Source organism: Sardina pilchardus, chromosome 9 (assembly GCF_963854185.1).
Source record: "Sardina pilchardus chromosome 9, fSarPil1.1, whole genome shotgun sequence".
Classification (NCBI taxonomy): Eukaryota; Metazoa; Chordata; class Actinopteri; order Clupeiformes; family Clupeidae; genus Sardina; species Sardina pilchardus.
Genome location: NC_085002.1, coordinates 8,787,947 through 8,814,067, shown reverse-complemented (window position 1 = coordinate 8,814,067; position 26,121 = coordinate 8,787,947). Strand labels below are relative to the sequence as shown.

At 45.5% G+C, this 26,121-nt stretch overlaps 2 protein-coding genes across 2 annotated transcripts in view; one reads left to right on the top strand and one right to left on the bottom strand.

Moving 5' to 3' along the window:
* Positions 1-2,908, top strand: part of vstm2l (V-set and transmembrane domain containing 2 like) — a 37,283-nt gene extending 34,375 nt beyond the window's left edge. Inside the window, exon 4 of the mRNA XM_062545023.1 lies at positions 1,263-2,908. Within this exon, the coding sequence (XP_062401007.1) occupies positions 1,263-1,847 (585 nt within the window). The 3' untranslated portion in view covers positions 1,848-2,908. The remainder of the gene's footprint in view (positions 1-1,262) is intronic.
* Positions 2,909-10,904: 7,996 nt separating this feature from the next.
* The window catches only part of quo (quattro), a 34,663-nt gene continuing 19,446 nt past the window's right edge, over positions 10,905-26,121 (bottom strand). The window contains exons 6-24 of the mRNA XM_062545597.1: positions 24,838-24,931; positions 24,062-24,148; positions 23,701-23,817; positions 23,200-23,298; positions 22,894-23,042; positions 22,467-22,605; positions 21,329-21,451; positions 20,750-20,941; positions 19,275-20,548; positions 17,116-17,365; positions 16,727-16,813; positions 16,268-16,513; positions 15,209-15,379; positions 14,773-14,950; positions 13,850-13,966; positions 13,368-13,628; positions 12,656-12,876; positions 12,266-12,325; positions 10,905-12,157 (exon numbers count right to left, since the gene is read on the bottom strand). Coding sequence (XP_062401581.1) covers positions 12,284-12,325; positions 12,656-12,876; positions 13,368-13,628; positions 13,850-13,966; positions 14,773-14,950; positions 15,209-15,379; positions 16,268-16,513; positions 16,727-16,813; positions 17,116-17,365; positions 19,275-20,548; positions 20,750-20,941; positions 21,329-21,451; positions 22,467-22,605; positions 22,894-23,042; positions 23,200-23,298; positions 23,701-23,817; positions 24,062-24,148; positions 24,838-24,931 — 3,847 coding nt within the window. The 3' untranslated portion in view covers positions 10,905-12,157; positions 12,266-12,283. The remainder of the gene's footprint in view (positions 12,158-12,265; positions 12,326-12,655; positions 12,877-13,367; positions 13,629-13,849; positions 13,967-14,772; positions 14,951-15,208; positions 15,380-16,267; positions 16,514-16,726; positions 16,814-17,115; positions 17,366-19,274; positions 20,549-20,749; positions 20,942-21,328; positions 21,452-22,466; positions 22,606-22,893; positions 23,043-23,199; positions 23,299-23,700; positions 23,818-24,061; positions 24,149-24,837; positions 24,932-26,121) is intronic.

The window sequence follows — 26,121 nt, the reverse complement described above, 5'->3', positions numbered from 1 at the left end:
AAGCCTATCTACTCAATTGTACTCATAACTGAAATGAAACTAGTCAATCTTATTTGCCGCGAGGTAACGTCATCTAAGAAAAGAGAAGAAATCGTTCGTACTTTTGCATGCAAAAGAAAAAATATCACTTTAGCTGAGATTTAAAACCTTAGATCCCAGAGTAGCAACCCGATCACTTACCTGCCACACTACGCTCTGTGGTATTAAAATGGGATACTACTAATATTTGAATTGGTTGCTAGGTAACGGTAAACAAACTAAAAGATCGTATTTCTTGATTTTGCTTACAAACGGACGGTTTTACCCGTTCACTGAACAAAGTTTATGGAAGTTTAGCACCACTTTCCCATCTAAAATATTGTTTTAATAATCCTAACTTGTTAGATTTAGGACTTAGGTAGGCCATCTCCTGCCAAGATGGTCCCGCTATGTTGGATAGCACGCGCATTTCAGGTTTGGGTGCAAATAAGAAAATGCCTCCATTCCACTATTTACACCCGGGTGCAAATAATCACTGCCTTATTTATTTGCACCCGGGTGTAAATAGTATTGTTGATTATTTGCACCCGGGTCACCGGGTGTAAATAGCATTGTTGATTATACACTATTTACACCCGGGTGTAAATAGTAATGTTCATAATTTGCACCATGGGTGCAAATAGCATCTGCCTTATTTTAATGACATTTTGTACCAATTTCACAGTGAGAAGGATTTCACATTATTCTTCTGTTGCATTATTTGCCTACACAGGTTTGAGTACTTCAGCCTATTTACTTCTTTTTTTTAAAGATTATTTTTTTTGGGCTTTTTATGCCTTTAATTGGACAGGACAGTAGAGAGAATGACAGGAAGCGAGTGGGAGAGAGTTGGGGTGGGATCCGGAAAGGACCACGGGGCGGGAATCGAACCCGGGTCGCCGGCGTGTGGTGTAGGTGCCCCAGCCAGTTGCGCCACGGCTGGGGCAGCCTATTTACTTCTGAGAGATTCTGCCTCCTCTGGAATTCTCTTTTCATACCCAATCACGGTGACAGTTCCCCAAGTAGTTGTGAAATGTTCCTCGTGTTTTCTTTAGCATGAAACACATTTTCCAATTCTGCAGCATCTTGGTGGCGTTAAATTCAAAACAACCCTATATTTTCCATGAAAGAGGTGGTCAGTTTCAACATTTGATTTTAATTTAATTCTAATTTCTTATTAGCTCTCTGTGTCTTTCTCAACATTTCTGGTTTTGGTTTTCTCCACGGCCGTCCGTTGTGCACAGGTTGTTAAGGTGGCCGGCAGCAACATCTCCCACAAGCTGCGCCTCTCCAACGTGAAGACGTCGGACGAAGGAACCTACGAGTGCCGCGTGATCGACTTCAGCGACAGCCACATCCAGCACCACCGGGTGCGCGCTTACCTCCAGGTGCACCCGCCGGGGGAGAGGAGGACCCACGCCCCCCACGACAAGCAGCAGCAGCCCCAGCACGAGGGCGAGCACCAGCTGCACCCCGAGGACCAGCACCCCCACCCCCACCCCCACCCACACCTGCACCCAGGCAGCCAGCAGCTACACCAGGGTGAGCACCAGCCCCACAAAGAGAGCCACCGCCCCCACTCCGGCGAGCAGAGAGCGCACCACGGCGGCGGCGGCAGCGAGCACCTCCACCAGGACGAGCAGCGGCTCCACGTGGCTCCGGCCGGCGGCGGCGGCAGCGGCCACCACAGGAAGCAGCAGCAGCAGGAGGAGGAGGAGGAGGAGTCCAGGAAGCGGCCAGCGCACAACCACCAGTCGGAGGGGAGGGAGATGAAACGGCGCTCGGTGGAAGGAGCCAGCGATTGCACTACTGATGGCTGTGGACATTAGAGATCTGTGGAGGGCCGTGCCAGAGAGGAGGAGAGGGGCAGGCAAGCGTTAGGAGGAGAGACAGACAGAGAGAGAGCGAGAGAGGGAGAGAGGGAGGGAGGGAGAGAGAGAGAGATCAAAGGAGACGAGTGAGAGGCCAGGAAAGTAGAGGGAGGATGAAGACATAGTGCATGTACAAAAATCGCCATCTGAATGTCCATCATTTATTATCTGGACAAACATGGACAAATTTCACGGTTCTGTTTCGTCTTTTGGTTTGTTTACAGGACCAATGTACTTAACTCTGTAAACGGTCGATCCTGTGTTTGTCTGCAGACACGTTGTTTTGACCATGACTCTTTTGGGTTTGTGTGAGCACTGAAGCCTGTTAAATATCTGGCTCAATTTTAACTCATCTTTTACGTCAATTTCCTGCTTTCTGTGTATTACCTGACTCTGAGGTTAGGGTCAGGCTGGACATAAATGTGTGTATGTGTGTGTGTGTGTGTGTGTGTGTGTGTGTGTGAGCGTGTGAGTGTATGAGTGTGTGAGTGTGTGTGTGTGTGTGTGTGTGCGCATGTGTGTACAGTATGTATGTGTGCTTGGGTGCGTGCGTGCTTACGTGTGTGTGTATGCATGTGTGCCTGTGTGTGTGTGTGTGTTTGCGAGCTTGTGTGAATGTGTGTGTGTGTGTGTGTGTGTGTGTGTGTGTGTGTGTGTGTGTGTTTGTTTGTACATTTATGTCATAACAGCATAGTGAAAATGAAGATGCGAGAAAGTGTTTATGTGTACAGTAACATTACGTGCTTTGAGATGCCACCAAATTTTCATATGGGCTTTTACATGAAGTTATGCCAAAAACCGCTGCAGTATTTTGATGTTCTCTGCTTTCTAATAGTTGAACAACACCAGGACTTCTTACAATATGCCCTGTACATTTACTCTGTTTTAACTTTAGTTGGCTTTGATGTTTTTGAGATGGATGTTAAAACCAATGGTGTAACCTGGAAAAAGCTCTACTGTGTTTTACTGAGTTTCAAAGTATGCCTTCACTAAATTAAATGAGTTCCATTTAAACTCCACCGAGTCTGCATGTAACTTAATTCCATTTTGGGTTCTACTCATTAATTCGGTGATAATTGAATTACCTGAGGTGTTTTGAACAGAAGACTCAAACTATCTGTCCATATCTAGGCTAAATCGAAATGGGAGATAAATTAGCATTGAAATGCCAACCTGGATGAGATTTGATTTTCAGTATTTTCCTCGCCTAAAGTCATCTCCTGTGGTAAAAGACATAATGTAATTTTCATATCGACTACACCCATAAGGTCTCTGAATGCCTGGTGTGTGGGAAATTGGCCCACACACCCTCAATTAAAATATTGTACTGAAAATGATTGAGAGCATAATTCTCATTTAAATCTAAAGTAAGCATGCTATATTCACATACGGATACATACATACATCAATTTGACACAGACCAGTACTCTTGAGTCAAGATTGGAAGCAGAGGTTTTGCCAGTTCTTTCCAGCAAGGTGCCTTTTTCAGCGTGCTGAAAACCAGCCAGAGGGGCTTCGTCTGATGCAGGTGTTCCCGGGGTGCCAGGGCTGTTGCAAAGTGTAACAAATCGTCTGCATTGTAGAAGCCTCAGAGCTTGTTAGCAGACATCTCCCCACAGCTCCGTCTCCCCCGAAGAACATGACAGCTTCAGATGGCTGGGGTGGTGTTGGCGCACGTGCTCCACCATCCAGGCTTTATTTGCAGATAAATTCATTCAGAAACACGAGAGTGCTGAGGGTCATTTGGAGAGGATTTTTCATTATTATCACTCGAGCTTGAACTTGTTACAGATGAGATGTTTACAATGCTGCTTTGGAAAAAAGTGTGTGTGTGTGTGTGTGTGTGTGTGTGTGTGTGTGTGTGTGTGTGTGTGCATGTGTGGATTATCATGTCAGAGAAACATTCTGGAAGGAGGCTAACCGGAATGCCTTTCTGCCATCTACAGCAGCCCTAATGAACTGCAGTCGGTTTGGAACAGCCACCCTAATGCTTCTCTCCTTCCTTCCATGTCCCATAGGGGTCAGTATAGCACCAGGCCTTCCCCTCATGACTACAACTCATCCTCTTATTCTCAGCTATCATTGCTCAAGCATTGAAGATGATTTCAGTCTCTGGGTGCCTCTCATGCAGCGTTTATACGTCCTCCCTCGCTCCTCGGGCCTCGATCCTCACTGATCTACATAAAGAGAGATAGAAGAAGGGCTAGTCTATCCCATTGTTGCCGCGCCATCATTCTTTATGTAGATCAGTGAGGATCGAGGCCGAGGAGCGAGGGAGGATGCATAAACGCTGCATGAGAGGCACCTATTGTATGTTCACATGTGGAGGATGTGACAGACTGGTGATATGCTCACTTATACTAAAGCGTATTCACTCATTTACATACCGGTATATTTTACACTCCATTTTTACCAGTCTACTCTACGCTGATTGCTGCTTGCTAAATTAAATGTATTTGAATTATTTCAATGCAATGTTTGCCTATCTATCTAAAGTCTAACAGTACATGAGCCTAGTTACAATTGTTGTTTTCCTGTCCTGAGGTATGAGCATGAGCGACTGGTCATAAGGGATTGGTTTGCAGCTCAGCTCAGCTCTAACCTCTTCAAGTGCTTCCTGACAAACAAAACAACAAACAACAAACACCAACATCTCTTCCACATGTGTCTACTTCCATTTATAGAGGAGATAGAGCAGTACTTTGCCAATGGTTTTGCTTTCATTTCTGGAAATCCATTTTATCCATCACAGCGGATGTGAAGAGAGGCTGTGGGGGTCCTATTCTTCGTGTGGACTTAGCAGCTTTGTTTGCTTTTAAAAAATGCAGCTGTAAGCACTTAATGTGTCTCCAGAAAAAAACACTTCTCATATCAGGAACTGAATTTTAATCAATACGGGATTTAGAGTCTCTCTGTCTCTCTCACTCTCTCTCTCACACACACAAACACACACACTCTCTCTCTGTCTCTCTCTCTCACTCACTCACACTCACACACACACACACACACGCACGCACGCACGCACGCACACACACACACGCACGCACACACCTTCACTTGAGAGGTTCAGGTACATACTATCACCTCTCACCCCTGGTGTGGAGTCAGAGCAGCTGTATGAGGGAAGTGTGATCCTCTAAGCATTCCTGTTAGCCAGGGCTCCAAAGTCTGTATCTAATGAGGGTGAGTGTCAGTCACTCCGCTGCATAAACAAACTGACCACCTGTCTGGCAGACACAGTGACCTTTTCCCTTATTAAATGTCTGACTACACCTTTCGAAGATTGACCAGACCATTAGTGGAATGACCAAGCAGCGTTATGCTGGAAAGTTCTGGCTTCACAATAATAAACAGCTATATTTGTGACATTCACAGCACATCAGAACTCCTGGAAATCCGGGCGGCAGTGCATGAAGAGCACAAATCATATTCTCACTTGTCTCATTTACATGCAACATTTACCTCTCAGTGTAATGAGTATGACTAACAGAACATCAGTGACAATACCTTGTTTTCTTTCCCTCATTGGGAAGAGGCAAAATTGTAATAGAAATGAGGAAATAGTAGGTGAGGATATTCATAAAATAACATTTATTACGTAAAGGAGAATTCGGGCAATTTTTCACATAGATGTCTGTTTCTCAAGGTCACTGAGTACTGTCGGTACAAAAAAAAAGCAGTGCTAACATGGTGCTATCTAGCTTGAGTTGCTGCAGCCAGGCAACAGCAGCGCTACACTCTGGGGGCATAATCATAGTCATTAACATGAATATGTATGAAGCTATTTTGAAAAATCTGTTCAAAATTCTGTTAAGGTACATACAGGTATACTACACGGCATATAGTAATGTTACAGTCACGGTTTGGTATTCAATGAAATTGTCACCAAGAAACAGTAAGTAAAATATTATTAGAAATATTTCTGACTAGTGATGTCAGCTGAGAATGATAATAATGTGCAAAATGAATATAACATAAAATAGCAGCTTGACTGTAGAATGCTCTGCAAATGGTAAGCTTGACATTCATAAATTCTGTATCTGTCCAGAGTTTTATAGAGCTGCACAGTTGAGCTCATGCAAAGACCATATGTTTTTCACCACCATAATAAACGAGCTGCCGTTTCCCTTGTTTCTGAGTATCCATAATATACTGCTCATAATCCACAGGGGATGGGGACAGTGGCCACTTCAGATGACCTCCACTGACACAATGCATTAAGCACTACTCACATAAAATAAGCAGCGCACCATTCAATTCAGGTGACTGCAACCCCCAGTGCATTCACAGCACTTGTGATATTTTGTGGTCCTGTGTAAAATGATCATTAAATGAAAGGGCATATCCATAATGGCGTTGTAATGTGAGGCCAAGCTTCAAGACGGGCCTTGTCCAGTGGTCTATGAAATGGACCTGCCAGCGCGGGCATTCCAACCCTCGACCAAGCCACTCGGAGAAGTGCAGCTAGAGCGGTTGGCCACACAGCGCAGAGCACGGGCCGGCTTTTTATTAAGTGTGTCCGAGTTTTTCACAAGAATGAGCCGACAGAATACAAACATTAGGCCTACATTCAGACTATGAACTATGTGTATAGGCCTTGACAGTTGTTGGTTTGGCCTGTTGGTCCCGTGTGTGTGTGTGTGTGTGTGTGTGTGTGTGTGTGTGTGCGCGCTCACATATCTAAAAACACTGGGCCAATACCAATCTTCAGCTGTTCTTTTCAGGTCAAACAAAACCTCATCTTACTGGATCCAATAGGTCTGAACATAGCTCTATATAATGCTATCTCAAACAGTTGTTAAGTTAAGGAGGAGATTTAGGTTGTTTTGTGTAGCCTTTGTGTACAGGGGCTACAGAATTGATTTACAGTAGACAGAGATGGCATGTTATTATGCTCAATTTGTTGTTTTCTTTTAATGCACTCTGTTGATTCAGAAGAAACATGATTTCTTTCTTGATTATACGCAAGTGCACAATTAAGAAGAGAGAAAATAATGAGATAATTTAAGGAATCTTAAAAGCAGATTAATCATAATTCAAGAAGATTTTAGCAATAGCCTACCTCAATAGATGCCATTTAGGTCTTCAACTTGTTGTTGACTTCTCAAGCCCATGTATTTTCATACTAGTAATAATACAGTAAATGTAACTGTATGTTTATGCTGCAAATCTCCTCTAGCCCAGATGTGTGCATGTGTCAAATATGAGGGAAAATATGCATGTAGGCCTACTGTATTGTGTGTGTTCATCTGTTGCTTACAGGCTGATCAATGTCCTTAGGAATAGCTGTTGTGGTATAGCAGGTGATGTGAAGAACAGAAGTTGACAGCAATTGCAATTAAGAGATGAAAAAGAACAGTATTTTGATAGAACAAGCTGCACACCTGTTAATGTGGATCCAAATGCAAAAACATTTTGTGTTATGTGTTTTGTGAAACTATACAAATGCTTATTTCAGAATCACATTGGTTGGGCATTGCTCTTTTACTGTGTGAACTTGAACCATCAGACGTCTGCTGAGTGTGACAGCCCGTAAGGACCTGGGGCCTCATTTATAAAACTTTGCGCAGGATGTACGCCAGAAGATGGCGTGCGCTCAAAACTCAGAAAGTGCGTGCGCACAGAAATATTCTGATTTATAAAACCGTGCGCACGCACGTTCCACGCCAATTTCCCTTTATAAATCAAGCTCTACTCTACATTTGCGGCACCTGTGCGTACCTCAAGACACACCCATAATTGCTTATAAATATTCAGCGAAACGCCCTTAATGAATATTGATGTCTGTGGACAACATGCCAAAAACAGCGGGAAAGACAAAAAACGCAACTTCATTGACTGTTTGTGGGTTCATAAATGGCGTGAGCAGCCACCGTTTCAGCGGATATCCACTGTCACCTACAACATAACTTGAATGAGTAAAGGGTGAATGTTTAGAAATGGTCGAAAAATTGCTACAAATTCTTTTAGGATTTACACACAGGATTTAAACACGATTCGCCCGCACCTACAGTAGAAGCCACCATCGCGCACAGCTCCAGCATTCAGTCTGCGCCCAACGCTGCTACAGTATGTCTCAATATGAATCAGGCCAACATTTGTGAGCAACATGTCCGTGTCACATATATAACTTGGACATTGAGGGAATGAAAATGCTTCCTGTTAACAAAGGCACATTTATTTTCACTCGGTGGTCTTATAGCAATATGATAGCAGTCAATAGCACGGATCACATTTGGGAAATTAGACTGCGTTTTTATTTGCCTGTTCACCATGTAAGGAAAGTTGATGTAGTTTGGTGATGAAGCAGTTACACCTCCTAACACGTCTGGCAAAATTCGGCTGAAGGTTGGCTATTCCAGTCCGGTCAGCCAGTTCTCGATTCAGCCAGTGGCAAGAAAGCCGATGCAAGTCAGCACTTACTGTATATAGCCTACCATTTGCAAGCTAACAAGCAACATGTTTGAGCCTTGATTATTGACAAATAACAAAACATGCATGAAAGCCATAAGTGGATAATTAACAAAACATACATAGGCATAGCCTATCAGCATGTCTTTCTCGCATCAAATAAGATGGATTTTTTGACGGGCGCACGAAACAACAATCAACCACGTTTTAGATTTTAAACAGGATTAGGTTAAGGCAGTTATGTCATTGATGCGCGTCATTGCGCGATGTTATGCTTGTGTTAAACTTCAATTATTGAACCAATTTCGGGTCGTTGTACCTGTTTCCTCCTGAGATCGCAGTTTCTGCTTTTCCCTTTTTTGTGCGTACGCATGGGTCAGAGCTTGCGTGGAGGTGCGCACATTTTCCCGTCAAGTTCACGTTTTATAAATACCAAAGCTTGCGTAGAACGAGGCGTACGCATTCTTTTGTGCGTACGCATCGTTTATAAATGAGGCCCCTGGCCTTTTCAGCTCAGTGTAAATTCCATGAGAGCTTTCTAAGTGGTTGAACCCTCTCGCCTTAAAGAAAAACAAACAGGCTCCTGAAAGTCATTCCAGTTGATCTCTGCGGAAGGCCTTGTCTGCTGAGTCATGCATAATCGATAAGAGAGCGTCTGGAAAGGTGGAGACGGCGGGGGTGAATGGGGCTGGGGCGTTTGGTGGTTATCAGCCCATGCCAGTCCCCGCTGTAATATCGCTCACATCCAACACCACATCACCTTCCCAGTGACAGGTATGCCTCTGTCAGCAGACCTCTGTCACACGAGGGAACACCTGTCGCTCTGAATTATGGGTCTAATTCTGCCGCGGAAGTGGCCCCCAGTTCGCCACTGTGTCTGCGGGTTTGGCCATTCCGTGTGAGTTAGAGGGCTGGAGAGTGTCAGGGGCCTGTCACACGGAGACTAGCCTCTTTATTTCACTCCGCGGCTTCCTTCCCCCTGTATCTCGACGGAGGCTCAGACGTTTAAAAGACCACAGTAACCTCAGCGCAACCTTTCACTTCTGTCGAGCCCAGCGTGCCTTGTCTGCATGATAATGCCCCGAGGATGATATGATTGCAAGGCATTCACAAACTCATCGTTTGAAGGCGTTGGCGAATGCTTTGCCAAGGCAATTACATGTCTTTTTAATTTCAGACACTATCAAACAGGGATATTAGCTTCATACTCTCTGCGAAAGAGAGTTATTTCAAAGCATAACAGATAAAACATTCATATGTAATCATACACATCCATTGCTGAGCAGAACATTGCTAATGATTCCATGGCGTCTTCTAGGCTCTTTTAATATGATTTCGAATAAGGTCTTTATAATAACTGCCAAAGCAAAAGCAAAATTGTTGAGTCATGTAACCTCATGTAAGCTATTAACATTTGCATGGACAGAAATGCACTTTGCACTCTGACTTTGTCATGAACTTAAATGACTTGGCCCATAATGACTTAATAGCATGACTAAGCGCTATAGTCACCATAGGCTACTGCTGCTGGTGACAGAAACCCAAATCTCACAAGCACAGATAGCCTACTTAGTGAGCATCAACATAAAATGGACATGGTAGGCCTACACTGTAAAATCTTGAAATGATTATTCAACAGAAGTTTTAATTTGAAGAAATTTGCCATTTTGGGGGGGATTATTATCTTATTTGCTGTCTAGTTAAGAGATGTCCTTCTCTTCTCTGTGTGTACAATGACCCAGTCTAACACCATTAGCCTAGCTTAGTAGCCTAGGCTATAATTTATTGGAAGTTGGTGACACCCTAAATGGGCTCTGGTGAATTCGCCTACAGCTAGTCTATAGCTAAAATGTAAATCATTGACTTAAAAGTCATTTTAGATATATAGATTCCTTGAGGTAGCCTACTCAAATCAATTTGTTAATCAGTACAATGGGGCATGGCTTTTCTGTGTGGCTTTCTTTTTGAATATGGATATGCTGCTGTATAATTCATCTATGAGCATAATGACCACAATAAACTGCAGGAAAGAGAAATGACAACCCAGGGTTTGTGACGTGATATAGGCACAACCATTTGGATCATGGGATGCACCCACTTGGTAGGTGTGGTGTAGTCGTATAGCCTACTGTTTGCATTTGCTGCTTGATCTGTACAGTAGCCCACCTGATGGGATTTGGCAAGACTAAATAAAATGGTATTTCTTTGGTTAAACACAGAATCATATCTGATGTTAAATCAATCATCTGCATGGTATGTTCATGATAGCACAAAAGGGCAATTCACAGATAAACAAAATGAAGCCATGAAACATGTCAACATTCCAAGTGTAAATGCATCATCATCTGTCATTTTCATTTTAAAGTAGTCACTGACACCACCAGTTACCGGATAACCTCATATTTCCTGACAGAGAGCAGGAAATCTGTGCATAAATTTGCATTGAATCTATTCTCCAGGCATCCATCTCCAGGCCCTGTGGCGTGCCTGAGCTGCACGCTGTGGCAAGGGGAGATGTGAGATTTCAACAGGCATCAGGACTCACAGCTGGGGTCTGCGTCTCCAGAGTCATCAGAATAAAACAGACTGGATCACCGCAAGAGTCTCAAAGCCACTTTATTTAACAAAGCAGATGTTACTGAAAACAGTCGCCTGCGTAGCATTCTTATGCTAACTTAACAATGGTCCTGAAGGACATCCTTTGAATACACGGACGAGGAAAAATAAAATGAATAAATACAATAGACATCATTAAACACAACATTATAAAAGTTAACAGCACCTTATGTGGAGGGAAAAAATACAGAATCTCTTCCCAGAAATGAATAGTGTTTCTCCCTACTGTACATCAGATAATTCTGAAGTATTCTTAACAAGAAGCAAGGGAGCTATTTGAGTGCATACATATAGGTTTATGACTGTTACCGGCTACCTTATGCAGTTTAGGAGTTACATTTTAATGTCTACTAACATAGCAATCTAGATACTGTTTTCATAACATATCACAGTAGATGTGCCTAGATTAGAATACATTGCATTTCCTTACATGGCCATAAATGTAGTTAAAATGAGAGAGACTGGCACAGCCAGCCATAACGGCATGAAGCGTGTGTGTGTGTGTTAAGTGTTTATGACGACAGAGAAAACGGTATGACAACTTAAAAATGAATGCAAAATGACTCAAAATGACAGTGTCAGACCATTTCTCTCACTGGTGAATGTAGATATAGACTGCAATGTAATGTAAAATATTGAGAATCTTACACAGCAAAACCAACACATATACTGTATATGTACACATACACACTCACACACACACACACACACACACACACACACACACACACACACACACACACACACACACACACACACACACACACACACACACACATACACACACATATAGACATAATATTAGTTAGTCCAGCGCTAAATTAAGCTTAGATGTCCACAGGAAGTCCCAAGTATAAACAATTCATTCATATTTATGGCATAACAACAATATTGTGAACAATTTCTGAAATTGCCTTGCAGACCTGAAACATGTGAAATAACCTGCAGTACATTTCAATGTGCTTCCTGTGCATTGTTCTTAGGAAACTGCACTGTGTTCTATCCTCAGTGTGAGGTCCTCAGGCATATGCTTCACGAAAACCTCCATGAGAGGAGAGATTACCGTATTATAATAAACACACAAAAGCACAAGTTGGTAGCAGTCACTGTTTGGCCTCTTCTGACTTTGGCAGTGGCAAAAAGATCTCCCCCCTGTTGAGAAATAGTCCATCCCCTTTTTACTGCCTCTGCTACAGTTTCATTCAGGCAATCACCCGGGCTGCTTCTGATGTGGAATGTGTCTGTGGAAGCCAACAGTTTAAATGAACAAAAAGGAACACACTCGAAATACAAAGACACAAATGATAACTGATTGGTTATTTTAGTATTACATGTGAATCTCTTCTTACCTGATGCATGCCTGCAAGTTACACTTCAGTGGATTTGCCTATAATGTTCACTTCTTTAACCTGCATACAAAACAGTAAAATCATTATCATTCAGATTATTGTTCAATGTTAAAAATTGGAGGTAATCTGAATTAAAGTTATTATATTATATTATATTCATTATATTATATCTAGGGATGCCGAATGATTAAACATAACTAATTAACCAGACAATTTTCATAATAATGATGAATGTTTAAAAATGTTACTTTGGATACTGAAATGTAACATCAACAAAGACTTCAAATGCTATTGTTTAATTTGAATCAGATTTAGTCTCCCTGTGATTTCCTCTGGTTGTATCAGGGTGTTTTCTTTCCCTGTGATGAATTAGGGTGTTCAGTGCCATACCTTACTGAGTGGTTGATCCCTTGTGTGAGTGGCGGGTGTGGAGGAGAGGGCGGGCTGCTCTGTGGGCTCCAGGGGCCCCTTCTGCACTGCCGAGCCCTTGGTGCACTGGACAGATCCCTCGGAGGACGACTCCTCCACCTCGCCACCAATCACAGACAGGCAGCTGCGGCCGGAGCTGCTGAAGCCGCTCACGCTCTCCCCAGACGACTCGGAGCTATCCACTGCACCACAGGTGAACAGAGATGACCGACAGGTTAGTCCCTAGTGTTCCCACTGATAGCCTATATTTCCCTCGGGATCAATTAAGTACTGTATCTGTCTGTCTTGACTTGTTTGTCTGCAGCCCATAACGCACTCAGTATTTCCTGTGCATGACCTTTTCTTACCTCAATGCTTCAACATGCACACATATCAAATGTAGGAATGGCAGTTTGAAATAAGACCAAATCACAACTACTGTAGTTTCAGCACTGTATTCTCTCTTGAGCATCCAATGATTCAGGGATGCTAACTTTCAGTGTACAGGCTCACGGGACACATCTAATGGGTATTGTGCCACGATACCGTGGTGCACCCCCAACCCCTCTTATTTTTATAGAATCTATTTATTAATATATATTTATTTTTTTATTTATTTCGGTAGTTGAATGGACACTTGAGCACAAAGGTGTCTCAGGATGAGACACGCAGACGATGAGCGAGAGCTTCTCACCCAGAATATGATGGTTCCTCTGCTCCTGGTCCAGGTCATCCTCCTCCAGCACCCCAGCAGGGGACAGGGAGAGACCAGCGAGGCCCACCACTGGCGCACTGTTGATGGGGCAGAGATAACCCCCGACAGGGGACATGGACCCCCGACCAGAGGAGGACGAGGAGGAGGACGAGTGGCTGCCAGAGGAGGACGTCCTTCTGACGGAGTTGGGCCTGAGGGCGGGGAACCTTCCAGACAACCCATGGCCAGCAGCTTTGCATTCTGGGCGGAGAGAGGCAAACAAGGTTAAGATTCAAGTATCTCATAAGACAGACATGCACTGAGCCCCAAGAAATGAGACAACAAAGTGTGTAGAAATTCATGCAGAACTGTTTTTAGATGAACACATATAATCAAAACTAAGTAGTAGTGCTGTTGTGTGAAAAACATCAATGCATTTGTGTGTGGGCATTTTCTGTTGTGCTGTGTTGTGTTTTCTGCACCTCTTCCACTGAGGGCACAGTTGATGGCTCGGTCACTGATTGCCGCTTCGCTGGGCTGAATGTCCATGAAAGGCTTGTAACCGATGCCCATGAACACCCTCTCTTGCATTCGGATTTCTGCGCAAACATAAAATAAATAAAAATGTCTTCATCTTTTAACAATATGTGAAAAGAGCCTGGCCCACACAGTATTTCCCAAAGGCATTGTGCTGCAACCGTATACACATATTATGCTATAAATGACAAGAGACAGTGTTTGAAACCATTTCTCGACAGTCACAACACCACAATATTTCTGAAAACAATCTTCATCTGCTTTTTGTTAAAGGATAAATGAACGATAGCAGTGTTTTGTGCTGTGTTCAGCATTTACATTATGTAAAAATCCTGGTCTGTATCTCCCTTAGGCATTATTGTGCCATAGCTATTAAAACTAAGAGATAGGCTATGCCAGCCTCCCGCTCATATAAAGATGATTACAAAACAACAAAGCAATGTTATTCTACCAGAAGTACCAGCAGACTGGAAATAAACTGTTTTAACCCTTAACTATGCACCTTATCAGACAGATGTAGATCAGATTCATTCCTGATATGAATGTAGGCATTATTGTGCTCTAACCATTACAACTAAGAGAGGCAGTGGTCAAACTCTGAGTCTCTTTCACATTTAAAGATAGATAGATAGATAGATAGATAGATAGATAGATAAATAGATAGATAGATAGATAGATAGATAGATAGATAGATAAATAGATTATTGATCCCAAAGGGGAAGTTCAAGTTAAAGATGATAAAGTTAAAGTTAAAGAAATTAAAGATGATCATTGCAATGCAATGGAAGTGACTGGTATATTGACCAAACTCAACGGCAGGTTCAGGAGCCAAAGCTGGGCTAATGGATTGCGAGCTAGACTCCCTCACCTCGGTTGTGGATGGCCTGCTCCCAGAGGATGCGCTCCAGGTCCCTGGTCCAGCCCTCCTTCAGCTCCGCGCTGGCCGCCTGCAGGACGTACGTCTCCTGAGACTTCCTCCTCCGGAACCAGATCTCAAAGCACAGGCCGCTGTCGCCACAGTTGTGGGTCATGCCAATGTCTGATGTCTAATTCAGGCGGGAGAAATGATCACACTTTGGGTAAGCATGAAAGGAATTACAAATTCATCAGCTGAGTTCCATGGTGCCCATACATATAACGTATTTATAATAGTATCTATAACAGAGCCATCATGTCTTCATGATACGGTGTGTATTGTTTACTTTAAGGGCTTCTCTGACACTGTATCTTGAATGTTGTTTCTCTCTTGTAAGTCATGTTGGTGTAAATGTACTGTATATGTGGTGCATAATTAGCGTCTGTACCTTGAAGGACTGTTTGTAAATGTAGACGTCGTTTCCGACCTCGGTTTTCTTGGTCTTACTGAAGAGGATGAGGTCCTGGAAGAGGAAGATGTGGCGGTAGCACTTCTTCTTCCGGAAGGAGACCAGGAACTCATCCTGACGAATCAGCTGGCCCTGCTCCTTCAGATTGACCTGTCACAGTCACAGGGGGACAGCACACACAGAGAATGGCATATGAGAGTGCAGCATTTTAAAGTGAGCCTTGTGGCAGGCAGCTCTTAATCCAAAAGTAGAAATGTGGTTACACAACTTAAGCGGAATGAGAGGAACGGTAATACAAAATTCATGGAAAAACCATCTAAAATTCATGGCCAAGAAGTTACACATCAGTACTTTTCTCTGACTGACTGCTAAGAACTGACTGCAGCACTGCACCATTAGAGGTAAGGCATCGGGCTGATAAGCCGAAATGTTTTCCATCCACGAATGATGGGAAACATCACAGTAGCTTTATCAACCAGGAGATCTAATCACCAGAAGAAACTGATGTGTTTGTTTAACACTCTTTTTGTTTCTAAAGGTCTAACTAATTGAGCTGTAAGCAAGTGAATATTTCCTCCAGATCTCCCTGTTGCAAGGCTGCGGTTGCGTGCCCTTGCCTTGACCTGTGTGCACGGCTGCGGAGGTGTGAGCTCCCATCCCTCACCTGCAGCCCCGACACACCTCAGCTGTTCATCACAGCAGCATACGGTGATGCAGAGCTACAGCATAACAAGATGAATGCTTACTGCCAAGTCCCCTCATCTCCTCATTTTGCCCTCTCTCTCTCTCGAACTACTCTCTCTCTCTCCCCCTCTTTCTCTCTCTCACCTCTCTCTCCCCATCCCCTTCTCTCCCAATCTACTCTCTCTCCCCCTCTTTCTCTATCTCTCTATATACCTCTCTCTCTCATCCCCTTCTCTCTCAAACTACTCTCTCTCCCCCTCTTTCTCTCTCTCTCTATACACCTCTCTCCCTCCATCCTCTTCTCTCTCTAACTACTCTTTCTCTCTCCCCCTCTTTCTCTGTGTCCAGACTTACATCACAGTCTTGGATATCGTCCATGGCCAGGAGGTTGTTGCCATGGCGAAGCTGGAACTGGATGACCTCGAGCGCCGCCTGCACCTCGGAGCGCTGGTGTCCCCGGGCGGGCCCCGCACCACCGCCGCCGCCGCCGCCCTCGCGCACCACGTCCTGCAGGAGCAGGCCGTACTTGCTGATGCGCTGCACCGGCTTCAGCAGATACGACGACAGGTCCATCTTATCTCCCAGCTCCAGCTGCTTCTGCTGCGGGGGTCAGGAAAAAAACGCCGCCGCGGACGGCCGCAAGGCACCACCGTCAGTCATTTTGCCCCCCCCCTTAACTCAGGAGGTCCCCGGAGGGAACAGGGCCGGTTGAAATATCTTATTTTTTTTTTTACACGTTCCTATCTTGTTTTTCTGCCAAAGGCTGATTTTTTTCTTTCTTTTCTTTTCACATAAATCTGTCAAAGTTCTCACCTTGAAGAAATGGCCGTGGTGCTTCAGAAGATTGTCTGAGCGGGGTTTGTTCTTGCTGTACAGCGCGTAGAGGCTGAAGTTCTCTTTCTGCACAGAGACAGAGATGAAAGGAATTAAAGTCTAATTCTGAGGAAACCTGAAACTGAACAGAGATAAACTACAGTAACAATTATTTACAGTACTCAGCTATTTCTTTTGACTCGTGCTGAAAAACAACTGAAACAAATTCATTTCTACCTTGGCCTTTCAAGTCTTTAGCATTACATTAGTGAACCTACAGCACCAAACTGTAACTATCACAGAGTGACAGTATCACTGAGTATCTGTATCTGTATCTGTCTCTGTAATGGCAGTAAATGCTGGGGGTCTGGCCAGTGGCAGGTACCCACATGCTTGAGGAAGCAGCGTCCGACACGGAAGGGCTCGCGCAGGCACAGCTCCAGCTCCTGCAGGAAGTGGTGCTGGTGGAAGTCGCGCAGCTTCTCCAGGTTGCCGAAGATGGAGCCGCGCTGGCCGCGCAGGTCCTGGGGCACGTCGGCGCGCTCCAGCTGGGGGAAGTAGTGCTCCGTCACGTAGGCCAGCGCCCGCACGTACTCGCGCTCCGTCACCAGCAGCTCCTCCATGATGCGCTGCAGCTTCCTGTGGCGTGGAGACCAGGAGACAAAACCGACCAAACTCAGCCAGCGCACAGAAACAACTCACCACAATTCTAACACCAACGCTAACAACACCAACACTAACAACACCAACACTAACAACACTAACACTAACAACACTAACACTAACAACACCAACACTAACAACACCAACACTGACAACACTAACACTAAAAACACTAACACTAACAACACCAACACTAATACTAACAACACTAACAACACTAACGCCAACAACACTAACACTGACAACACTAACACTAAAAACACCAACACTTAATACTAACAACCCTAACAACACTAACACTAACAACATCAACGCTAACAAGACCAACACTAACAACACCTACTGTACACTAACAACACTAACGCACACTAACAACATCAACGCTAACAATACTAACGCTAACACAACACTAACACTAACAACACTAACACACACTAACAACACCGACACTAACACTAACAACACCAACACTAACATTAACAACACTAACGCTAACAACACTAACACTAACAACACCAACAACACCAACACTAACAACACCAACACTAACACTAACAACACCAACACTAACATTAACAACACTAACGCTAACAACACTAACACTAACAACACCAACGCTAACAAGACCAACACTAACAACACCTACTGTACACTAACAACACCAACGCTAACAACACTAACACTAACAACACTAACACAAACAACACCAACGCTAACAACACCAACACTAACAACACCAACACTCACAATTCTCATCTAAGACAGAGGGCTTCAACCCATTTTGATCCAGGGAGCACCATTTTCACTAACAAGCAAACCGAGGACCCCTGTTGTGTTGTGAGGTAAAAAAAAACAATTTTCCACAGTGAAGCTGCATTACTGAATGCATCATGGTCATGGAAATCAAATAAAGTGGTTATGTAATATCCTCAGCGATGACCTTGAGCAAAACAGAAGTCTGTAAACAACACAAATGATGGCGCTGCCATATTTATAATGTTCTCATCTGTGTCGCCAGGAAGACGGGGAAAAAAACGGGTGTGCTTGGAAATGTTACACTGTTAAACAAGTCTACACTCTATTAACTTTGACAGAGAGAAGATGTATTTTTGTAATAAAATGCTTGGAACATTCTGTGTCTCTTGTTTTTATGAATTTCCCCATGACTGTTCTCGGCTGTGTCATTTCATCACCCCAACCATCTTTTGGTGAAAACTATGACAGACTATTCATTTACTACAGATTGTATTAAATATCTGCTTCGGTCACGGACATTAGAGTTTCAACATCTCTTCATAAATTCTTGGCTTGCCTAAAAATGGCACTTGCGCAAGAGGACCAAAAGAACTTGCATGTCTTACAATCATGAGTTGTTTATGTTTCCCCTTTTGGACTGGAGGAGCCCTTGGATTGAACTCTTGCACACTTGATGGATCACACTTGGATCTATGCAATGGCTATGACTTTCATTATAATTTCATTCTAATACCTAGGGTTACCATAAGACTTGCAGTACAACTACTTGGACTACTCTGTATATTTATGAATTATGGAGTCTCACCACAAACATTTCAGTGTAGAGTTGTGCTGTCTTTGACATATTGTGTACATACAGTATAGCCTAGAAATCTAGATGCCCCTAGTGGCAGCAAATCTAATTTGCTGGGGGTAGTCTAGAAACTCTCCGTTGACTTGGGAGCTGGAAAAATTAAACTTCTATTGGGCAATCGCATTGTGTATAGAGTCGGTAGGCAGGCTTAACATAATGACGACTGACCTGCGACCAGATGGCTAGTGGACATGACAAATACACTCAAACTTAAAAAAAAAAGAGATAAATAGCACCCCAACCCCCACGCCACACCGAGATGAGCTGTTGACTCACAGGATGTTGCTGCTCTCCTCGGCCGTCGATGTCCCAGCAGTCCTGGGACTCTGCAGTCTGCAGCCGGCCTCTGTGGCTGGATCTGAGGAGGCCTGAGTCTCCATGTGGGGGTGGAGATGGAGGTGAGGGTGGAGATGGAGGTGTCCCTCCGGCCAGAGCCTCTGCTCCTCGGAGCCCCGGCGGGGTCTGTGTGGGGTCAGCTGGGACGAGTGGCTGAGGTGGTGGTGGTGGTGGTGGGAGGAGGCTGTAGAATTGGAGCCTGTTTGGCTGCCGAACACGGCGCAATTGGACATGGAGCCCGTGTGGCGCGAGGAGCGAGCGGCGCTCACGCACGAGCCCTCGCTGTGCGAGCGGCCCAGGGCGCGGTGGCACGGCGGCCGCTCGGCCGGCTCCTCCATCCTCCGCAGGTCGTCCTCGCTGTGGCTGTGCTGCTCCCGGGAACCCCTCCACCACCTGCTGGTGACCGGGGGGGCGCTAGTGGACGCTCCGCCTGACGAGCACTGGGCAGCGTGACCTTGAGTCTTTGTGGCAGAGGGCAGCGGAGGACTCGAACTCTTTTGCTCCGTTTCGTTTTGGAGCGCCACGAGATCGGCGGATGCTTTGGTTGGGCTGGAGGGGGCCACCGGCGCCGTGTTCTGCACCTCAGCGCTCTGTGTCGGACTCTGTTGGGGAGGGTGGGCCGGCGTCTCTGTGCTTACGGGGGGCTGAGGAGCCTTGAGGTGGTTGCTTGGTTTGGGGGCCACAGCAGGCCCGTTGGCCCCTCTCTTCCCCTTCCCCTCGGGTTTGAAGTGGAGGTTGAAACAGGTGACCGTGGCCTCCTCGCTCTGCCTGGCGCGGCTGTCTCGGCTCTCGGCCGAGCCCGTCCAGGAGGAGCCTCTGCGGTCGCACTCTTTGTACTCGAGGGTGGGAGTGTCCGAGGCCGCGAGTGGCGGCGCCGCCGGCGCGCTCGGACTGCGCGGCGGAGACGCGGCCTCGGCCGCCCCGGGTCCCTCGGCTCCTCTGGGCTGCGCCGGGCCCTCGTCCGAGGCCTTCAGCCTCCCCTGCAGCCTCCCGCCGACGTCCTGGCAGTGAGCCCAGGCCGCCGCCCACATCCTCATCCCCACCGGGCCTCCCAGAGCCAGCGCGTCGGCCTTGGCCTCCTGGAAGCGCTCGGCGGAAAAGCTCCGGAAGCGCTCGTCGAAGGCCCTCAGGGCGCCCGCGTTGGCCCTGTGTGGGTAGCACCCGCTCCCCACCTGCTCCAGACACTGCTCGCACTCCTTCGCCAGAGCCATGGCCTGGGAACAGACACAACAACGCAAATTTCAATTTGGAATGCAATTACAATGGGCTTTAATGGCCTAATTAATGTGTTAGGCTATGCTAACTGGGCTTTAATGGATTGATTGAGTGTTTAGCCTATACTATCAACGTTTGTGGTTTATCATTTAATTAGCCGCTAATTTCACCCTGTGGAACCACTGGCTCTCCGGACTGACCTGTTCGCAGAACCGGTACAGACGGGCTGTTGTGTCCAGCGTGGCCTGGGTCTGCTCGGCCCGCGACAGTCTCTCGGCCAGGTCGGCGTTGAGAGTAGTAACCATCGCGTGGAACACCTCGGCTTCCGGGTAGGAGGCCCTGTGGATCTTGTCGGCTTCTTGTGCCAGCCCTTCTGCTTCCGCCTTCCACTCCTGCAATCGAGGAAGAAAAAAAAGCCATTAGTCGGGCTGACAACTCCCACGCAGGCCGTCATTTTCACTGTGGCATGTGTCGTGCCATGGCAGGGAAGTGTGTAGGGCCCGGCCCGCGAGGCAGCTCGTTCCGCTTCCTACCGAGGAACCGCAGCGTGCGCGTGAATTAACTTAATGTTCTTTCCAGATGTTCTGTGCAGGTGCCTGAGGACAAAGTCATTTCTCCTGGTACATTTTGTTCGCTCTGTAAGTTTCTGGGTCATTTACAAAAAAAAAAAAAAAAACCTACCCAACCTGTTGCTTTTCATTCCTCTCTTTTAATTACAATAACGTCAGGAGCTGAAGGACAACAAACACGGGGCGTTTCAGTTCTCTTGGACCCTTTACCTTGGCCTTATTGAGGGAGGACGTGAGGTGCTGGAGCCTCTGTTCCACAGCGTCCAGACGGTCCTCCGCGGGGCTGACCTCTCTCAGCCAGGACTGCTCCTCCGTGGCGAACCACTCCCTGATCTGGGGAAACGGGGGTGGGGGGGGGGGCGAAGGAGAAGGCGTCCGTTTAATTCACATTCACTGGGCTGCTGTGGGCTGCTGAGGCGCCTCGTGCTGCGTGTTTACCCGAGTGGGACTGTCTGCGCGGGTACTGTATGTGGGTGAGCAGACGGCGCTGATTAAGTCTGCCGCGGTGATTAATGGAAGGGGCCGACTGCACTGAGAGTCACCTCCACATCTCACACATGAAATGGCTCAACAGCTGGCCTTCGTTTTTTTCATTTTGTTCTCAACCGGGTGTGCATGCATGTGTGTCTGCGTGTGTGTGTGTGTGTGTCTGTGTGTGTGTGTGTGTGTGTGTGTGTCTGTGTGTGTGTGTCTGTGTGTCTGTGTGTCTGTGTGTGTGTGTCTGTGTGTCTGTGTGTCTGTGAGTCTGTGTGTCTGTGTGTGTGTGTGTGTGTGTGTGTGTGTGTGTGTGTGCGCGCGTGTACATTATTGTGTTGTGTTGTCCTTTGTACAAAGAGCTATCTGATATGGATGTACTACTGCACATTAACACTGTGTTCGCTGTAACCAACACTAATATGATCAGTTCCCATACAGCAGGGCCCACATGCTGTGTCTTCATCTAGGACAGAAATATTCTACAATACCCAGGCAGTATACATATACACTTATACGCATAAATCAACAAGGCTTAATACTTATTTCTCTGTAGCCCTTTGTACTGTTATTGGAACTTTTTCCAAAGCAATTACAAAGCCCAATCCAGCTGTTAAAGAACTAGAGTATTGACATTTTCACAGTTCAGAAGTCTCTAAATAGCGCAGTCTATTACTGCACCCATCTGCCGGCCAACTGCTGTCAACCACACGTGAACTAAAGCTAATTCAATAACTTGGCCAAAATAATGCTTTTGTGCTAATGTAAAACCAAGAATATGTTTAATGCAAATCTGAGTGGGTCAGAGCAATGTCAATATGACACTGGTGGGTGCACGTTGTTGTTTTGTGTTTCTTGCGTCTGCTGCAGTTACCCAGGTGATCTTGTCCTCCATGGTCCTCAGCTGGAGCAGGTGGTCGAGGTGCTGCAGGGACTGGTTGGACCTCATGACCAGCGAGTGGACCTTCTCCTCCACCTGGTTATACAGGCTCCGCACAGCCTCCATGCCATCTCTGCACAGAGAGAGAGAGAGAGAGAGAGAGAGAGAGAGAGAGAGAGACAGAGAGAGAGAGAACAGGCAGCATGAGCTCATGTGATACATCTACTGATGTTACACGTCCAGTTTAAACTTTGACATATATCACTTTACGTTATAACTTCTATACGTTTCTATGATTGTGTTACAGAACATGCTGATGTCAAATCACATCTGTTATGGATGGTGTGATAAAGCACTTGTGTTGCATCGCATTCGACCGCAATTATTCTGTTGAGAAGGGAAGAGTGTGCCATGAGTGTACCTGTAGTCTTCTGACAGGGCAAATCGAAATTCCTCCTTCCTCATTCGGGCAAGGATAGCCCCTCCCTCCCTCTGTAAAGTGACCAATCTGGTGTCCTCTAGCACCTCTTTCATCGAACTCCGCTGCTCCTCTATACACGCCTTCACATCCTGACCCGTACATGTACAGAGTAGAAACAGAGACGACCGAATGAGTTTTGGTGTGTGGTGAAGCATAAGCCCAGTCTCTGGGTCACAGAGCCCATTGCCAGACAAACCCAGTCAAGAATATGAGGAGGACAGTCAGTGGTGGACAAAACAGCAGTACCTTCACAGTGTCCATCTTCCTGGCGCCGTCTAATTTCTTAATGGCTTTCTGGAGAAGTGAGGCGGCTTCTTGAAGGTCAGTCATGAAGGCAGCCATTTTCTGAACCAAGATAAAAGCTCAAAATGAATTCTCGAACCAAATTAAACTTTGTCAATGTGACATTTAATGGCACTCAATACTGATAGACTGCAGAGCAATTGTACTGAAACGAAGCGGTCTAAGTTTGGCCTTGAAACTTGGCTAACTAAAATACATCAGCCGTCTGTTTAATGCCTAAAGTTCAGCCTACAATAGCAAAAGTCGGGGAGTAGGGATTCCAGGCTGACAAGTTTGACACATTGTGCTTAACAAGGGGTTTCTTTCCTGACATCATTTTAAAAATGCAGTCTGTTCCCATTATTTATTCAACCAAAGGAGAACTCAGCGGCATCAGCTGATAACATCTTATGAAAAGGCAAACCGCCAACCTGTCAATCACTCAACACAAAACTCTATCAGTACCTGGTGGAAATGCAGCCAATCGCTGTGCTTGTAGAGGAAAGTCCCACCCAGGTCAGAGGTCAGCTGCTGTCCATCAACAATCTTATGTAGAGCTTTCAGGGAGGTGATGATGTCCATCTAGACCACACACACACACACACACACACACACACACACACACACACACACACACACACACACACACACACATATTTGCATACACATACAAATACAGACATATACTGATTAGACAATGTATGTAATGCATGTAATCTATGTATACAATGTATATAGTAATGTTGAAGTCATGAGATAAGATGATATTTGTGAGTTTGTGAGACTGTAGCCGTAGGTGAGTGGAGTATTATGGGCAGTGTCTGACCTGCAGGCCCGTGTGTCTGTCTGGCCGCGGGTTCAGCTCTTTATCCACCAACACTACGATCCCGTGCACCGCATGCAGCGCCTGCTCCTATTTCACACAGAGAAAGAGGCAAAGAGATGAGTAAGTGTGTGTGCATGTGCGTGTGTGTGTGTCCGTGTGTGTGTGTATGTGTGTGGGTGTGGGTGTGTGGGCTTCGGGGTGTGGGTGTGTGGGCTTCGGAGTGTGAGTGAGTGTACGCGTGAGAGAGTATGTGTGTGTGATGTGTATTTGCATAACTGCAAGACAGATAAATTAGAATGCTGCTATGAAAAGGCATGAGAGGAAAAAATAGATCCGAGATGAAAAGTAACAGCCTTTTGAACGACATCTGAGACAAGAAGAACGAGGAGAAGGGGGACTGAAGCGAGGACAAGCTTTTTACCAGAACTCCAACTTATGCGGAGTAAACACTTATGCAAACACATTCTTCTCTAATGGTGAGAACAGAAGAAATGGACTTTGTAAGTACAGACAGATGTCCTATTTTTGTTATTTTAGCTGCATGTTTAGTCTACTTGTCAGAGCAAAGAGTGAGGCAAGATCCCCAGATCTGCCCAGAATATCAAATGCTGCTCTAAGCTTTGCGCTCATGTTTATATTTTTATTCTAATGCTCTAACCTTGTAACTCACAAGCAGCTCATCCGCTGTTAAAGCTATAAATCTTCCCGCGCTAATGCGTTTTGCATGCCGTGCTTTATTTGGCGTGACACCATGTGTGTGTGTGGGCCGGGCTCACCTGAATCATAAGCAGGGATTTGTAGAGTACAGGTGGAGGAGGGACCCTTCTGGCGTCGACGACCAGAGTCAGCCCTAAATCCCGCACCTCTTTCCTGCGCGCACACACACACGCACGCACACACACACACACACACACACACACACACACACAGACACACACACACACACACACACACACACACACACACACACACACACACACACACACACACACACACAGACAAATACCAAGAGACAAACACACATATGTATTAAACACATTATAATCATATCATAAAAGACACTAGAGTGGGAACCGTGCTTTAATGTGTCTTTCACAGGAAATCTTGCCGGGTGTCTCAGGAGTATAAGGTTCCCTGCCTTTTAAAACTACATAAACATTTGTCTATTTGATGAGCTGCCATACCACTCCAGTGAGGTGGAATGACGTTCTCTGTTCTGCTCTCTTTGAAGTGTTGTGTGTTACAGTATGTGTGTGACAGATGTAAAGACCGGTTTACTTTGCTTGAATACTTTACAAGAATGGTGTATGACAAGGCTCTCTCTAAAACATCACACCCTTAGGCCCAATCCCATTTGTCAAACTCTACACATACAGTTACATTCAGAATCAAACCAAAAGAATGTGCACGACACTGTCTTCACAGCCTTACTCAGATATAATTACACTTTGTAAAAGTGTAAAATAAAGTGGTATTCATTCAGTAAAGGCCTTTTAGAGCCATGTGAAGTATGCCTAAATTCACTGTAGGTTTGGCGACAAGACACAAAGCAACACCATCTTACTGTAACACCAAACAGACACTCACATATTTTACTGCCAGTGGACTGTTACTGCCATCTAGAGGTTTTTCTATGTCACTACATACCAGTTTTTTTTTACCCTGAAAGTCCATCACAATTACAGTATTTTACAGTTGCTAAGTATTTTCAGCTGTGTCTGAGTTTGGGAGAATGGCTGGATCATAATATACCATGATACTAGAGTGCAAACTCCATGTACAAACTTTATTTGTGTAACATGGCAACTCGTTTGGTCACGGCGGACTAGATCTGCTTATGCTGCTACCTCGATGCAGCTGCCACCAACCCAGTGGCATAGTGCTGCATAACTACTGCTGTGGCTGTGCTGGCTCCTGCTGCTGCTGATAAAGATCACAGCTACACAACATGCATTACAGTTGAAATTCCTTGAATTTCCCCTTGGGGATCAATAAAGTATCTATCTATCTATCTATTACAGAGTCCTGAGTGCAGAGGCCCCCACTCCTAGTCCACACAG